Source organism: Notothenia rossii, assembly GCF_949606895.1.
Source record: "Notothenia rossii genome assembly, chromosome: 1".
Lineage (NCBI taxonomy): Eukaryota > Metazoa > Chordata > Actinopteri > Perciformes > Nototheniidae > Notothenia > Notothenia rossii.
Window position 1 is genome coordinate 25,172,096 of NC_136912.1, and position 18,507 is coordinate 25,190,602.

Sequence of the window (18,507 nt, forward strand, 5' to 3'; positions counted from 1 at the left end):
CAGGTGTGCGTCATATGAGAGGCCCCGCCTTACATTTTCCGCCACAGATTTGAGGAAATTGGTCCGTGCGCAAAGCATTGTGGGAATTTGAAGGACGCGAAGTCTACCCATGTGCAGCCTCGAAATTACCCCCAAACCAAGGACGCGGCCTCGGTGGAATTCCAAGTATGCTGGAGATTGGAACAGTCCTTCGGCGGAACTCGATAACGTAGTATCCTTGAAATATTGGCTTGGAAGCCAGTTTCCTCGAGATTGAGAAATGGCCAGTCACTACCAGGTCACTACCCATCATTTAAATTTCACCGTGAGATGGACAAAAATGTAACGTCAGCTTACCTCATGGCACGAATCCAGACTCTCCTTTGGAAAACATTGGCCGGGAAACGATAGAACGAGCATGTGTCATGCGAAGACCTGTGGCTGCAACCCGGAGCAAAGCAACAAACCATTGCGTAGCTAACAAGTAGCGTTAGCTTTAGCTAACGAAACGAGCTGCAGAGTAAAATTGGAAAAACACTGGTAATTAATTATTCTATAATTTGTAAAACTACGGTGTTAAAAACGACAATTTCAAAAATACAGATTCTAATGGTCAGATATAGATATACAAATACTAAAGATAGGCAGGTACTTGCTTTCAAGCAGAACACGGGGGAAAACAAACTTAGCGGGAGTGTTTTCGTGTTCGGCGTAATGACGTACAACGGCCTCAACCATTTCTGTCGTCCTATTCAGCCACTCGGTAACAACCATCGTTCTATTTCGTATATGGCTTCGCCCTCTAAGGCTATCGCTATTGGGTAATCCCCCTGCGCCCCCGCGCAGCACTGAAACACTTGTAGTCCACGCCCACCCGCAAGGTGGGCCCCACCCTCGGGCCTCCTTCCGGTATAAATAGGAAGGTGGCCCGGCAATCTGCTCCCTCTTTTCTTCAGCAACCGTCAGAGTACTGAAGCACAGGAAAGGAATTAGAGTCATGAGCAACAATTGTGTCCGTGATTGTCCCTCATGTAAAACGGGGTACATCATGAGCTATTATCTACACGCGATATGCGAATCCTGTCTGGGGCCAGAGCACGCGTACGCGGCTCTCAACCAGCAGGTCACGTGTTCGCATTGTGCCCGTCTCCCATCAGCCGACAGGCAGTGAAGAGCGGACGCTCTAGCTGCCGCGGCTGAGGAGGACGACTGGCCAGTCCAGGAGCACAGGGACGACAGCCTGTTTCTGGAGCCGAGTGGTGGGCAGGAGTCGGACGACTCCTACCCCGTTTCCCTCCATGGCTCGCCATGCGGCTCTCCCCTCCCCCCTCTCCCCCGGACGGGGGAGACGGGGTCGGAGCGAGGTACGGGTATGGCGGCCGAGCACGCGGTCCCCTTCTCCGTTGCCACGGCACTGCCGGCGTTGGGGGGCATCATGCTGGAGCTGCCGGAGATCATCGGCAAGGCGGCAGCCTGCAAGGGTCTCCTCGTTCCCCTAGGACGGGAAAAGGTAGCTCTGGATGACATGGCCGGAGTTTTTTCCCGCGTTCAGACGGGCAGGAGTGACCCGATCTGGCCGCGCTTCCCAGCCATTAGGAGGTACCAGGAGGGGGCTGCGGCGAACCCGAGGACCCTGAGGGCTCCGGTGGCCACCTTTGTTCCCTTCACTAAGGTGGAGGGATTCACTGACGAGGGTTTCGCAACCACCCCCGCTCTGGAGCAGAACTTGACAGCGTTCTTTGGGGTTAAGCAGGCCAACTTGGTCGCCGGACGGCGCCCTGTGTTGGCCTCCCCCAAGGATCAGTATGTCGCCCGCCAGGCTGACCGGGCGCACCAGTGTGCGGTTCAGGCGTCTGCGGCGGCGAACAACATCGCGTTGCTGGCAAACTCAGTGGTTACGCTGGTGGAGCGGTCCACCACCGTGGCTCCAGAGGAGGCGGAGGAGATCGGCAAGGCGGCCAGCACGGCGCTCACGCTGTGCGCGTCCGTGGCTGTCTCCCAGGCGAGGATCAAAGCGTGGATGACGCAGATCCAGCGCCACCTCTGGCTGCAACAGGCGGCTGTTACAGAGCCGGCCAGGAAGGTCTTGCTGGACGCTCCGATCAGCTCGGAAGGGCTGTTCGGACCCCAGTTTTTGGCCATGGTAGAGGCCATGAAAGCGGCAGCGGAGCAGGCGGATGATATCCGCCAGCACGTTGGCTGGCTCCAGCCTGCGGCGAAGCCGCAGCGGCACCAGCAGCAGCAGCAGCAGCAGCAGCAGCAGCGGCCAACCCGGCCACAGCGGCAGGCAGAGAGACAGCCGAGGCGGCAGACTCGCCCGTCGGCGGCGGCAGGGGCACCGTCCCGAGCCTCCGCCCCCCCATCAGAAAAGAAAAAAGAAAAGTACTCCCGTTCGTCGTCTGCTCCACGAGAGCCGCCGAGGAAGCAGAGCCGGCCCTGACGGTTTGGGGGGGAGTGTGAAGGAAATAAAAGAAGCTTAATTTCCAACCTTTTGTCGTCAGTTTCAAATGGGTTTCACATATCCCCCACTCTGGGTGAACCAGCTGCCTATGACCTATCGGTTAATAGCCAGCAGGGTTCGTTACAAAAGCCTGCACATTTTAATCTATCGGTTAATAAGTTACAGAGCGCAGTAACTACGCCAGCTGCCTCCAATCTGTTGATTAGTAGGCAGCGGGGTTCGCTGCGGGGGCCTGATGGTTATAACTTTTCGGTTATTAAACCACAGACCTCGCGGCATTCCTCTGTCCGAGATCTGCCACCTACACAAGGTCACAATAAGCCCATGAGCGCCGTGGTAACGCCTCATGTGGATATTACTGCACACACCTCTACTCATCCTCTGAGCGTGTACGCGCCTCACGATGAGAGTCGGAGTGAAACGCAGCGTGTGGAGGCCCCCTCACAGCCCTTTCGCTCTAGGCCCACCTTGGGTTGCCTCACGGGCAGCGGCGGCGAGGGCTCTGGCGTGGCTCGTCGTCATGACAACCACAACACATCTCGAGCATGTGCGCCCGCTCTCAGAGTGTTTCTCGGAGTGGCAGCGCGTGTGTCTGATGGACAGATGGATGAGCAGGCTGATCAGCAGAGGGTACACCCTGCAGTTCGCCTCCCCCCCCCCCACAGTTCAACGGGGTAAAGGAGACACGCCTGTCATCCCGGGAACAGTGTCGGGCGCTCCAAGCAGAGCTACGGGAACTCCTGTTGAAAGAGGCTATTTCCAAGGTTCCCCGAGGGGAAGAAAATCAGGCATATTACTCCCGCTACTTCCTTATCCCGAAAACGACGGGGGGAATGAGACCCATCCTCGACCTGTCAGCGTTCAACGAGGCAATAATGAAAAGGCCGTTTCACATGCTGACGGTCAAAAGGGTGCTAGAGTGTGTTCACCAGGGAGACTGGTTCACCTCTATAGACCTAAAGGATGCATACTTCCACGTACCCATCATCCCACAACACAGGAAATTCCTGCAGTTTTCATTCCAGGGAATATCGTACCAGTACAACCGTCTGCCGTTCGGTTATTCCCTGGCTCCTCGCACCTTTTCGAAGTGTGTAGAGACGGCGCTGCAGCCGCTACACAGAGGAGGGATGAGAGTACTATTTTACCTGGACGACCTGCTGCTGATGGCTCGCTCCAGGGAGGAAGTGGCTTTACAGACGGTACAGCTCATATCGCATCTGTCAAAGCTGGGTTTCATGATAAACTGGAAAAAGAGCTGTCCTCTTCCCTCCCAGAATATTGTTTACCTGGGTGTGGAATTGAACTCAGCCCGCATGAGAGCGCGACTTTCACGGCAGAGAGTGAGACGCTGACAGCTCTCCTTCGACGCGTCACACCCGGCAGCGTGGTGACAGCCCTCTCCGTGATGCGGCTGCTCGGCATGATGGCAGCCGACCACGGGGTGATTCCCCTGGGTCTCCTTCACATGAGAAGACTCCAGAGGTGGTTTATTCGCCTACGCATCGACCCCGTGCGACAGAGGAGGCGCATGGTGGTCATCCCTCTGTCCGTGGGTTCAGACTTAACCTATTGGAAAAGTCCCCACGTCCTGTCAGAGGGTGTGGCCCTGGGCAGAGTTACGTCACACATCTCGGTGTTCACAGACGCATCTCTCTCAGGGTGGGGAGGAACGTGCATGTCGCAGGCAGTGGGGGGACAGTGGCCGGCTCACATGTCCTTCCACATAAACGTGCTGGAATTGATCTCCGTACGGAGAGTAATTCAGCATTTTGCCTCGCTGCTGCAGGATCAACATGTATTGATTCGCACAGACAACAGAGCCGCGGCAGCCTACATCAATCGCCAGGGCGGGGTACGCTCAGCGCAGCTTCTGAACACAGCCAGACGGCTGTTGATCTGGGCGCGCGCGCACCTACTCTCCATCAGAGCACTGTATGTGCGCGGCGAGTTGAACAAAGGGGCAGAGCTCATGTCCAGAGGAGGCCCTCGCCAGGAGGACTGGAGCCCATGGGCGCGGGAAGGGGGGTGCTGAGGGCGCTGCAGCACCCCCTAGCGGCAGGCAGGGGGTGCGGAGCTCCCCTGTCTGAATTATTATTTGACGGTTATTGCTGCTCCCGCTGTGCATAATCTGTGTAATATGTAGCCAATAAATTCCACATTGTTGGTAAAATAATATTTCGGCCTGCCCCAAATGTTTTTTCTGTAGCCCCGGACAATTCTACCTCAATAATATAATACATTAACCGTGCTTTACGTGAACCTCATCAAGACACTAGAAAGGACGGCAGGACTGTAATTTCCCGTGTTCAGTGAATGCAACAGAGGCAAGACACCAGACCAATCAGAGAGTTGCATGGAAATAAAAGTGTGCTTGTGTCATTCAAGCTCGCGGCTCTGTGTGTGTGCGGAAATAGCGCATTTAGTGTGTGTGAGAGAGGGGGAGAGAGAGAGGGACCGGTGCCAGCAGCAGGGATCGTGTTGTTAGCATCTGGTTAGCTAGCTGCACTAACGGACATACGGAGCTGTTTGTTCCACAACAAGCTGGAGGAGAGCTCTCCTCTCAGACTGAGAGGCTCAGGTGAGCTAAAGGACTCTGAGTGTTTAGATAGTTAACTTTAGTCTAAGTTATCTCAGTGGGTCTCAAACGGTTTGGTCAAAAAATATTCAAAAGATTATTTCCGCGGCACACCCTCACATGATCATTATAGTTATAAAAAAAATAAGAGAATAAAGGAAAAACAGTTATGAAATACTATATGGCAGTAAAACAAGAATACAGTTTGAAAGGGGAGTGATTTGTAAAATATCCATAAAGAAAAAGAACATCTGCTTACAGTTGTGTTTCATCTGGGTGTTGATAGATGTATCCATAGATCTCTTAATGTTGCTCTCAAAGTGCACCAGATTGATGCTTTTAACTTCAATATTTAAAAAAAATCTTCCCGGGGGAGCATCCCCCCGGACCCCCCTAGAGGAGGTGAGGTCCGCTCCCCACTCGTAAAAAATAGCACTTTACCCCTGCCTATATGCCGAGAGCTGATTATCGAGCCTTCATTGTAACAGTCGCGGGTTTACTGTGTGTTTGCGTGGGGGAGTTTTTTTTGTGCGTGCTCTATGGTGCCCGTAATACTGTTCACTGGAGTCCAGCACCTCCGCACCCCCACTCAAAATACCTTCCCGCGCCTCTGCTGGAGCCTACACCCCGAGCTGATCGCCCAGGTTTGGAGCCGGTTCGGGAGGGCGGAGGCGGATCTGTTCGCCGCACGCGGGAACGCGCAATGCGCCCTCTGGTTCTCCCTGTCAGCGCGGGACCTTCCCCCCCTAGGGGTGGACGCGTTCGCACATCGTCCATGGCCCAGGGGACTGCTGTACGCCTTCCCCCCAGTCCCGCTGATTCCCCGGTTTCTGGACCGAGTGCAGGAGGAGGGGCTGTCAGTGATCCTGATTGCCCCGGAGCGCACGGGCGCTTCCTGGTTTCCATGCCTACAGCGTACGCTGTCAGGCAGACCGTGGAAAATTCCGTGGCACGGGGACGCTCTCTCGCAGGTGGAGGGAGCGATTTACAGTCACCCAGTGATAGGCCAGCGCCTATGGGCATGGCCCCTGAACGGGCACACTTAGAGAGGTTGGGTCTCTCTCAAGATGTTGTACGCACCATTCAGGGCGCCAGGGCCGCGTATACCAGAGCGACCTACACAGCCAAGTGGGCAGCGTTCCAGCGCTGGTGTGTAGAAAGAAGCCTGGACCCCACTACGTGCCCCCTGCCTCACGTGCTGTCATTCCTCCAGCTGTTGTTGGAAAGGAATTTGGCTTTCAGCACAATCAAGGTATATGCGGCTGCCATATCATCTTGTCACGTGGGTTTCGGAGCCGGGACGTTGTTCAGTCACCCCCTGATGAAACGCTTTCTGCAAGGGGTACGAAGACTCAGACCGGTGTCACGCGCACTGGCGCCTCAGTGGGATCTGGCTTTGGTGTTACGAGCACTAAGCAAAGCCCCATTTGAACCGTTAGAGCAGGTTCCCCTTAAAATGTTATCAGCCAAAGTAGTACTGCTTTTGGCTCTAACATCAGCAAAAAGGGTGAGTGATCTATCCGCTCTCTCGGTGGCCCCGTCATGCCTCTGGATCCAAGGAGATGGCAGTTCGGCTGTGCTACGGCCTAACCCAGCCTTTATGCCAAAGGTCATCACAAGCACTTTTAGGTCAAGAGTGATCACCCTGAATGGGTTTTTTTCCGCCTCCTCATAAATCGGAGGAAGAAGCCACATCTCATCTCCTCTGCCCGGTGCGCGCGCTGTCCTGCTATGTGGCGCGCACGGCGGCCTGGCGCCGTTCTCAGCGCCTGTTCGTGCACTATAGAGAGCGCTCGATCGGGCAACCTCTGTCTGCACAACGGCTGTCACACTGGCTGTGTGAGGCTGTGTCACAGGCATATGTCTCCTCTGGGGTGGAGCCCCCGGAGAACATCAAGGCGCACTCCACCAGAGGAATTTCCTCCTCCACGGCTTTGCACGGAGAAATGTCAGTGGAAGATATTTGCACGGCTGCATCTTGGTCTTCCCCCTGTTCGTTTATTCATTTTTATTTGAGGGATGTCTCCCATTCCTCTCTGACACACCCTGTACTGGGTGTCCTGTCGGGGTGAGTGATGTCAGGGAGCCGGCTGTGCGCCTCTCTCTCTCCTGCCTTTTGGCACGCGGAGAGCGGCCCATTTCCCCAGAGGGATGTTCCTTTTTCCTCTAACACACTTTGTACGGAGTGCCTGGTCAGAGTGAGTGACGTCAGGGATCCAGCTGTGCGCTCTCCTGCCTGTCTGCACGCAGAGAGCTGCTGCTCCCCCACTACGATCGCAGGACGAGGTGGGACTTTCGTCTCTACTTTCTCACAGCGGCCGGTATGTATTGTTCCCAGCCTTCACCCCGTCGGGAAGATAGGCATGTTTGCTATGTTCCAGGTACGGTGATGAGCCATTACGCATGGCACATCAGGCAGGGGGGTGTTATTGAGCAGGTATGTCTGTGCTTCTAGTGCCGGGCGGACCCAGTGGGGCGCAGACTACATCATGCTTCGCCCTTAACCCAATAGCGATAGCCTTAGAGGGCGAAGCCATATACGAAATAGAACTGAGGTTACCTACTGTAACCCCAGCTTCTATGAGTAAATGGCGCAGCCCTCTAAGTGCGGGGCCCCACTGGCTCTACGAATAGCTGAAGAAAAGTTATGTTGTATGGGAGCAGATTGCCGGGCCACCTTCCTATTTATACCGGAAGGAGGCCCGAGGGTGGGGCCCACCTTGCGGGTGGGCGTGGACTACAAGTGTTTCAGTGCTGCGCGGGGGCGCAGGGGGATTACCCAATAGCGATAGCCTTAGAGGGCTGCGCCATTTACTCATAGAAGCTGGGGTTACAGTAGGTAACCTCAGTTTTTCAGACACGTAAACTCTTCAAAAATCACCAGTGGGGTCACTGCTGATGTATTTAATGTAAACGTGATTCATCTCTTAAATTTGCGTCAACCACAGACCTTATTTCGAGCTATTTTCCAAAACCCTATGGAAAAAATGCATTGCTTTTTGACGAAGGAACCGGAAGTGCTAAAAATGCTAACTTACTTTTTAAGTTTTAGGACATGTCACTGCGGTTCTCTTGTTAAAATCAGTAGGTTTTGGTGTGCAACACTCCGTGTCATTTCACTGCTATATTCACCTCTATAGGAAAAGGAATATTAGCCTAAATGCTAACCGGAGATGGAGGATTTTCAGAATAAAAGCTTGGCATTAAGATTGTGCGAGAAATTCTGGTTCTTTCAGAATAAAACAGCTTTTATGCTGATGGTATGTTTTAAACTAAATTACGACATTGATTTTAATTTCTAACAAAAGGAGTGAGCAGAGGATAGAGTTGTCCATTCTTTTTCTGTTTTCTGTGACTGTCTTCCTCCCCATGCTGAATACCCTCTCAGACTTGCAGTTGTGTGCGCTACTAAAGAGACGCGTTAGCATGGAAACCAACAATGGTGTAGCTGTATTGAAGTCCGAGTGGAAACATGTTAGAATGAAACAGTGACTCACTTCTGAAATGAATCCGGCGACGCTGGTAGAAGTAACAGAGTTTAGGAATGCTCTGTTACTGTACATAAGTAAAAGTCTTTCAAAATGTTACTCAAGTCAAAGTAAAAATGTATAAGCAGGGCCGTCCCTCCCTAGAGGCCGATCATGCAGGTTGCATGGGTACTCACATTGCGCAGGGGGCATCCCACAGGGGGCCTCGCGCAGGGGCCTCGGCTTATGAGCTCGGCTTGTGCGCAGCTCTCAGCGCAGTTCTCCGCAAAACATCAGCTGCAATTCAAGACATGAAAAAGGCAGTCTCTGCATAGCATATAGGCTAATGGAGATGCAGTTATTTCTAGCATTCTTTACCATTCATTCAAGTATTGTATGCCTTTTATCTGCTAATGTACAGGAGGAAGAGTGATAAACTGTTTGTCTAGTTGGCTTACATAACAGTTAAAGTTTACAGCCTATAAAACATGGAGCATTTTTTCCCGTTTTATTCATTTTTATGTCAATTTGCAGATTTCATGGTGATGCTCAGCCTCTCCCCTTAACTCCTAACAGTCATCATCATGTCAACCACAACACAGAGAAATACTGATATAAATGTGCGTGTAGTTGTTGATACATTGCTGACAGAGGGAACTACAGATTTAAGAAATATCAGTTTTTGAGCATGTCATAAGCATATTTTGTCTTGACTATATTACAACTGTATTATAATAAAAATAATATAGTATTTATATGATTGAATTGATTATGATTATGATTATTAGTAGAAGTAGTTTATTTGCATTAATTATATTTTAATCTTTTTGAGGCTAGTATTTGGCAGGAAATGCAGACGTATCACCTGTAAACGCATACATGCACAATTACCATTTACCTCACTGTATAAAAAAGTAACTGTGTTGACAATAATAATAAACAGGAATTATATTTGCAAAGTACTTTCTTTCCCAACATTTTTTTTCACTCCTGTGAGCAACTTTATCACTGCATTGATGGGTATATGTGTCGAGTGAGATTGAGCTCGTCATTAAAAATGTTTGCAGAGAAGCTAATAAACCTGTAATGCGCTTTGTTTCCACACGGTGACGCACCCAATCCAAATTCCTGCAGCGGCCTCCTCCCTCCCAAAGCCTGACATCATCCGGATTGAAAAGAAGGAAGCGGCGCGGAGCAGCGTCAAGTTAAACAGATATTTAGACCACAAGCAGGAAATGTATCTCAGAAATAAAGTTGTAGGGAGAGCCTTTTGGTGAACCCTTGCCACAGCTACAAGGCCTAGTAATATTATACAAACATTATTTGAATGTTAACTATTCTCCTCCAAGGATTTATAGTAGGCCTATATCCAAAATTGGCTACTCTGGGTTTATTAATAGAAGACTTATTAAGCAGAAATGTTTAATTGGTTCTTTTTGATGTTGAAAGAGATGGTGGTCAGTTTCATGTATTGTTTAACATCCTGAAGCCCTTTGTGCCTGTAACTGGGATTAAAGGCTGCACAGAGAAAGGGCCACAGTGACACCAAATGGCTGTTTTAGCAGTTTGTAAAATGTATTCACTCGGTTACCAGTTTAAAAGTTGGCTAAAGCTAATGCAGGCCAAACAGACTTGCAATAAACCCTACCTTCAAAAGGCTTTACAAGAAACATGTTGAAACTAGTGTAGATTGTTGTTTCAATGTTATGGTTTGGGTTGCTCTTAAATAGGTTACGCAATAGCCTACTAAGAGGTAAATATTTAAAGTGTAGTTTTATTCCAAACTTTGCACTTCACATAATGACAACAATGTAGTGCAACTGTAAGCCTTGATAGCTAGGCCGAGTAGTAACATAAGCAAACGAGGCAAAACTAGCCTTCATCTATTCAGGCAACATCATCATGCTGCACAGTTGCTGGACTGAACTAATTATTGCACAGTGTTGAGAGTAATATTAACATGAGAATACTGTATTCTTCATAAAATATGTTTGTTGATTCACTGCATCGGGTCCAGTTCAGCCTCTATATTAATTTCAAGGATTGCAAGTATATTCACTATATTTGTATATTGAACTACAGTAAGCTACTTGAGTAAGTGTATAGTTATTTTCCAACACTGCTGGGCAGATACAAGTGTAAGAAATAAAAAACAGCCTCTTCACAATTGACTGGATAACTTGTGCAATAAACCTGCTATGTTCAATATATATACTTGTTTGCAATTGTGCGGTGCTACAATCGCTTTATTTAAAAAACTATATATATTATTGAGGTTGCAATACTTTAACATGCTAATTATGTCACTTAGTTTTACTTCCATTGCTGTTACAATTATTTTTTAGTCATGGTTGTGTAATTATTTGTCTTTATTTTTATTGTGTAACTAATGACGGCCTTTCTTTTATATTATTGCATGCCTTGTTATTCCACCTGCAAGTCCACTTATGCTACACTTTACATTTCCCTGCTGTGAATAAATAAGGGAATTCTGATTCTGATAAAAAAAAAGAATGTATTGTTTTTATTTTGAAGGTATGGACCGGAAGTAGCCTGTCCTCACTGCGGCGGGCTTGGCAGCGTGCATAGCTGTCAGTGGAGCAGCCAGCGGACCGACAGGCAGGGAAAGCCCTCAGACAGTGAGTACAGTGTCTCCGGTGAACACCGCCGCTCCGCTCTCTGCTGGCTCCACACCGAGGGCTGCTGCTCTAAACGGACTGAAAAACGCTGAAAGACAGCAAGACAAAGCTGAACCATTGATTTGTTTGTAAGGGGGGACATGGCTGATCTAAGTTCTAACGAGTCGTCCACCGGGGAAGTGGCCAATAGGTTTGCTCGCAAAGGTGCTTTGAGGCAAAAAAACGTCCACGAAGTGAAGAACCACAAATTCATAGCCCGGTTCTTCAAGCAGCCGACTTTCTGCAGCCACTGCACCGACTTCATCTGGTAAGTCTCCAACCTCCACCCCCTGACTGCTGCTGCCTGTTGCATATTGGTAACTTCAGTCGAGTAGGTTTCACTCTGCTCGATGATGTAACACAACTTCATGCTAATTTCCCCTTCTTACTCCTACAATATACACTTCTTAACGACTTTCTCACTAAGAAAGTTACATGGCTAGTCAAAATTCGACAGTATTTTTCCAAGTAGATTTTACTCCAGGAATCCCACTACGTCGACAATTTTTCAAAGCAACGCATATGGGAGGAGTTATGCTGTTGTGTATGTTATGAGTCGAACACTGCATCAATAACTGTGTAGGGGACACGTATGTCAATGGCTGGGTCTCAGGTTCTCAAATTCGTAGCATTCCTAGTAAGAAAGCAGCCATTTTCAATGTTGTGTGAATAAGTGGCCACAGCAATTGCTTAAACCCATGTTTGAGAAGACCATAATAAACAGTAATTAAAACATTTCTGCAAGAGTCTATCAGTCTTGACAGGGAACTAAAGATAAAGCGTTAAAGTCTGCTGTGAAGTTGCTGAGATTAGACCTGGTGAAGCCTTTGGATGAGTAATAGGTTCCCCCTTCCTGGAACTTAGTCGAGCTATTAAAGCCTCCCATCTACTGATTTTTACAACTCTGGTATTTATTGCTTCAACTCTTGCATAGTGTAGCTGCTCACTGGCTAGATTTGAAGGAAACAGTCTGCAGTTAACTGGCATTTAGAGCACAAATGGAAAAGCACTTCACCTACAGAGAACTGTCTCAGCATATCCACACATGGTTGGTATTCAGTAGAAGTGGGCAGGGACCTGCAGAGGTACAGTGTTGCCTTTATGCTTCAGTTCTTGCAATTAGTGACACAATGCATTGGGAAGGACAAAACATAAGTTTGCTGTTTCTGTAGTGAGACATCGACCTAGTGTTATCTTGAGTGTGAGAGGAGAGAAGTTGCAGACAGCTTGGTAGAGTTGCACCCACGTTACAGTCCTCTGCTGTTAAATGTGGGAGTATGATCTCAGGCCCCTTTATTTCTCGAGGCTTACAACCTTGACAGTTTTACAGCATGACCTGTGGCCTACCAAGCATCACATTTTAGCAAAACAACTCAACATGACACTTATAGGCAAACAACTTGTGTAGTTTTCAATATTCATCCTACAGTAATAGTTTTAGTTATTGAGTCACTTTCCTCGGAAGAACATTTATTTCATGTCCTGACAATGTGTCAAATCAATAATTTTGACAGCAGTAAAACATAGACTTGATGGCCATAAGTATTAGGACAGCAGCACATTACACCCATATTGTCAAACATCTAAATCCTAAAGGACGATATTTTGATATTAAAGCCTTCACTCCTCTTCAAGCTTAACTGCAGCAGCAATTGTAACACAAGACGCAAAGCATTGATCTCATGGCGGAATGGCCTTCCCTAAACTAATCTTAATTAGAACTAAGGGCCATTGCCAGTTGAAAGTGTGCTGTGTTCTGAAATATTGAATGAATTACTGGACTGTGTCTGTCTGTGAGCGAGAAAGAGAAGAGTAAACATCCATTTTATTCTGCCTTCTTTTTTTCACAGGGGGTTCGGAAAACAAGGATTCCAGTGCCAAGGTAAAACATGAATAAGTACAATGCAGTTAGGCATATGCCACAGAAAATGCAGCTTTTTTCACTAAAGGCAGTTCTTCATTTGATAATTCTGCACATACTGTCCTTTGCTGATGAAGTGCTGTACACCACTGATGTAATTTCTGGCACATTAACCATCATATTTAAGGCTTGATTAATTTTCCCATTTGTCTGATGCTCTTTAAGCCATATGTACATGCGTACAGCTAACGTGACGCAATTATGTTTGAGGACCTGTGTGAATAATTAAGTTGTCTGTGACTATGCCTGTGGGTATTTCAGCTCATGGCTGTCTTATGCCGAATAAGACAAGATATTACATTCATGCGCCAACACTATTCACATCTCTTTCAGGATTTGTTTGCTATTTTGCTAGCAAGGCATTATTTGTTTACCCACAGCCATGGTAGTGTTATCGTGGTCATTATGTGTCAAAATCATGGAGCCTAAGCAAATGAGCCTAGAGTTACATTTGTTTTTAATAAAGTCTATCAAGCAGCATAGACCTAGAGGGGGGTGTGCTTTTTTTTGTGGTTCAGTCATTCTTTTGAGCTTGTTGCATGGTGCTCATAGATTTAGTTTTAAAACGATAATTATCACAGTAATGATTGGAATGTAATGGGCTATTTAACTATTAATATAGTGTGCCCTATTAAGTGAAGCCTTTAGTGACAACAGGGCTGTTGGCAGAGAAGCGTTTAGCATACATAGACTAATGGAAATCTGTTTCATTTAAACTGTCTGAGGTGAAAACAGAGGTATGACAGGTGAGGCTTCTTTTAAGAAACAGAGGAGCCAGAGAGTACAAGACAGGAGGATATGGAGGGTTAGAGACGTACAAAGCTCACAAATATGGAAAGATCTCGTTCCCCACGTCAGCTCCCAAAATCACCAGCATCACTGAATGTAGATTTCCCATCACCCCGCCATTTTGAGCTTCAGCATGCATCAACTCTCATAATTCCTCATCTAATGTGGAAACGTTTGGGCTTGCCAAAGTCCCACTCTGATGGCGAGTGCCCAGGTAACGGTGCAGATGATGTGTGACTGATGTTTCCCTCAGATGTAGATTCTTTCATGTTGTGCTTGTACAAAAAAACGATACGAGGGTCATTCTTCAGTATTGCCGTCATTGATATTTTGATGTATTTTTTTTATTGTATTTAGTCACTCAGTATATAACTATGGATCTGAACCCAAAAGAGTAAAAGGAAAAACGACACAGCATATACACATTGAGAAAATCAAGAAACAAATATAACCCATATAAAACAATGTCATTAGTGCACTACAGGCATTTCTGGTAAGTTGCACAAACCATTATTTTCAGAGTTCATCGGTGGCAAATTGTTTAAACTTTAAATATTCAACAACATTAAAATGAAAAGAGCCTGCTCTTTTTTCCTACAGGTTGTTCAGAAGAACAAAAGACAGTCTCTCTCTGTTGGAGACTCAAAGATAAACACTTTGCCACTTGTCTGATCTCAGTGATTCAGAAGCTCTTCCCTTGAGAATGTCAGGGAGAGTGAGTCTTAAATACTGAATCATGACTCATCACTTAGACGGTTCATAATGTCTTGTTTGTGAATGTTTCCCAGTCAGAGGCCTTACCAACACATAGTAAGACCTCTGACTGGGAAACATTCACATATGGGGAATCTGCATAATACAGTTTACAACCCAACACCCACCCTTCTATGTGATCCCCTATCATAGAGGTGAGATGCAGTTTGCTTCTCCATAGTATTCTCTCCTATCTGGCTCATTAATGTGTCTGGCCAAGGTGTTGGAGTGATGACAGCCTAACCGGTTTTTGCGTAACATAACATTATCGTGAGCTTGTCCACCAACCCCCTCCTCTGCTTTCATAGCGGAGATGATGTAGGAGATGACATGTGAATGATTAGAAGGACGTTAAAGAGACCGTAATATTGCTTGAGAGAGGTTTCAGAAGCATATCTACTGTAGTGTTCTGGAGATTTTTCTTTTTGAAGAGAGCAGAGGATTGACTGCATGTCTCATAAGCTGTCCACTCCTTCTTTCATGATAAATCCATGCCCGGACCTGTTAAATAAATAATGCGTTCCTTATCGAGATGAAGGTCATTGGTTACACTGCAGCTATTCAAAGACAGAAAGGTCTCCACTTTATAATATCTGTTTAGCTATCAATTATTAAACTCTAGCATCTATAAAATGAGGGTCGAGTCCGCCAGCAGAGCCAGCGGGCCTTAGTTACTACTTGAAAACGACAAATAATGAACTGGAGACTGGCATTTCTATAACAAGAGTGACATTTAATCTTCAACGCTGCAAATGTCCCTTCTCTAAGAATAGAATGGCCCGCACAGAATTACTTCATACATGTAGTTTAAAATGCTTGACATGTTAAGGTTGCATTATTTTATTCTGTGTGATATATTTAGTCTAATTTAATTTGTGCTCTAATGTCTTTTTTGAAAGTCAATTGAAACATGATGTAAAGAATCTTAGTTGGCGACCTATGCTACCTGATTGAACAATGTTTGGATACACCTGAGCATTGCCCATTGTTAAACAGATTTAAATCACCAGTTTATTGTGTTGAACTTCAACTTATGTGGTAATCAAAACAAACCATTCCCAGCATGGCACTTGTAATGAAATGTCAGACTAGAGTTAATTTATTTTTTTGATAGTCGATGTTGTGGAAACAAACAAGCTTACAGCAACCAGCTTCCAAGATGGTATCTGCATTGTTAACGATGTGTCTGTCTTCACCTGGCTACTTTTCCTATGGAGTCTTATTTCAGGACTTTGGCCTGCTTCCATTGTAAGCAGGGTATCTCAGATTAGTTTAGTTGACATTGTAATACGGCCAAGCCATTTGTACCCATGTCACTCAGCAGATTTACTGTTCAGATCTTAAGTTCACACCGGCTTTTGATACTTGTACTTTGTTTCATCTCTCAAAGTTCTGATTTACCAAGGCTTAAGCTGACAGTGTAGTCCTGTTCTGAGGCATTACACTGATTCAGATAAACATATTCATAACAGGTAACTGTTGGCCTCAAAGCAGTATTCCTTAAGTCTGGGGTTCAAGTGTTTTCTTTAGACACCTTTTTTAAAAGAGCGTAATATTCTGTTCATGCTTCGATTTGTTCTTTTCAACAAAGTTACTCTTAAAACTGAAAAGATATGGTCTGATACAAACCAAAAAGTCTTGACTGACCCCAAAACTTTAGCTCACACATTGATGATCATGTTCCTATTGGCTTCTTAGTAAATTGGCGACATTTACAAATTGTCCCATCAAGTTCTTATTTTGACTAACTATGATTTAAGATACATACATGTTTCAACAAATTATTGAACAGTTTACTACGTGTGAAAAAACAAGGAATATAAGTTGAAACAATAGGCTTCACTCAATGTTATTGGTTATTCCAAGAGAATGCTAATTCCAGTGCCATAAAATGTAGTGACCATAGAATTCTCATTTCCCCATCCATACACTGCTCATTACACAGATCGTATCAGGAGTTTGGATGCATTTGATGTATTTGTGCTTGCTCAAAGGTTTCTGGTTGACCTCTAATCTGTTAGGTTGGATTGGACATTTATTGGCAGGCTATAGACAACTGAATTTCACCCAAGGCTTTCCAATGTTCCCTGATGCACAAAAGAAGAAGCTAATGAGTATCGCTGTTGCCTCCCAAGAGAGAGGAGTGTTTAATGTCCAGCCATACAACTGAGGGCTTGTACCGATCAAGATTTCTGACCCCTGTTTTACCCTGCTAGCTTAGTGCCTTTGGATCAATTGTTATTAGTTGCAATGGTGTTTCAGTCATGAGAATTTAAAACCTTGCTTTGTTGGTGGTTGTCTTTTTTCTAAGACCACAGTGACACTGTCAGACAAATAATACTGACTACAAATGTTTTCATCCGCCCAACCCATCGATGTTCAGTGCCTTTGTTTACCTTGTGCTGCTCCGTGTTTGGACTGCACTCAGAATATCCTTGTGCACATCCGCCTCTGTGTCATCCCAATAAGGCCCTTGTTGACAGTCCATGGAAAGATAAACTCAGAGTGTCAATGGTCCCTGTCACACACATTTTACTATTACTTATTTGTGTCGATTCTTTCCATGAATTTACTCAAACGGCAAATGCTGCTCAGCGGATGTTTTTTTCTCTGTCATTTAAGTGCTTCATCCTATGTTAGGAGCTTGGTTATAATATTCAAGTTTCAATAGTGGTCAGAGACACAAGGCAAATTGTTTACACGTTACCAGTGGCCTTTGTTCATTATACATTGCACAGTCGAAAGCGTAGGCCAATGGCTACAAATTGTCCAATGTGATGAATGAACATTATTTAAGTCAAGACTTCACAACCTAACACAGCTTCATTCCTTTTGGGTGTATGATGTATGTGTCATACAGACAGTTTTCCTTTGTTTCACACTTTCATTTTTTCAGGGGGGTACACGGCCTATGAAAAGCATGTTTTTTCATGATCAACATGAATACTTTTTATCTCAAATTAAACGTCAGGTTGCCTAAAATGAGCTGATTTTTGCCACAGTGAGTAATGCTTTAATAGTGAAATTACTAGAAAGATATTGATCTCTGCATACATAGCCAAGCAGATCATTTACATTTTGTGCTTTCATTTGACAGCAAAATATACAGTTTGACATTATTACTTCATGAAGTTATTTAGATATGTGAGAAAACCTCACTTGATTATCAAGGAGTAGCTTCCTATCAAAAAGCAATTCAATACATTTTTGTTATATCAGTGAGCAGAAAACTAGGGAGGGTGTAAAACCCTCAGTGATGAAACTTTGAAGTACTAATCCAGCAGGTCTGATATGATTTCCAGATGTTCCCAGACTCTGGGCATGCTAAACATGTATTCAATCAATGTCAAAATAAATAGGTTTCTCAGATTATTTCTCCAGTTCTCTGAGGGCAATTTATGTGTTTGTAGAAGCAATGCAAACTTAAAATAGAAATGGCAGAGCCTGGGCATCTTCCCAATTAGAGCCATTAAAGCCTCAATCTTATTTTCATAAATTCATTTGGTTCTCCACAAAATGATTCTGAGAAGAAATGGTCTGTGACAGTCACATAAAAGCCCTATCGACTGAGGCCCTAGGATTCTCATAAGCCCTCAGCCTTTAAGTCGGCGATGGGGAAACCAAAGGCTACTCTGCTAGATCTGTTGCTTTATCTCTGTCACCTTAGCGGCTGTTACTTTGGTTTTAGCTTCCTCTCTTTGTAAAGCGGTGGTATACTTACAACAAAGGAACAGATGAATTGCTAACATCTATGATGCCAACAGCTGGATTCTGTTCTAGTAGCAAGTAGCCTCCTCTCTCTTTTTCCTGTCCTTTCATCTCTGCTTTTTTTCTACCAAGTGTTGTTTCTCTGTTCGCCTCTGTCATGTTTTTTTCGGCTC

General features: G+C 45.9%; 1 protein-coding gene across 2 annotated transcripts in view; it reads left to right on the forward strand.

Annotated features, from left to right (window-relative positions):
* Window positions 1-352: 352 nt before the first annotated feature.
* The window catches only part of prkcaa (protein kinase C, alpha, a), a 171,262-nt gene continuing 153,107 nt past the window's right edge, over window positions 353-18,507 (forward strand). The window contains exons 1-3 of one of the 2 annotated variants that reach the window (XM_079652688.1): window positions 353-519; window positions 9,620-11,431; window positions 13,014-13,045. In XM_079652688.1, the coding sequence (XP_079508814.1) occupies window positions 11,265-11,431; window positions 13,014-13,045 (199 nt within the window). In that variant the 5' untranslated portion in view covers window positions 353-519; window positions 9,620-11,264. Of the gene's footprint in view, window positions 520-9,387; window positions 11,432-13,013; window positions 13,046-18,507 lie in introns of those variants that run through there. The other variant, XM_079652689.1, reaches the window with a different exon arrangement.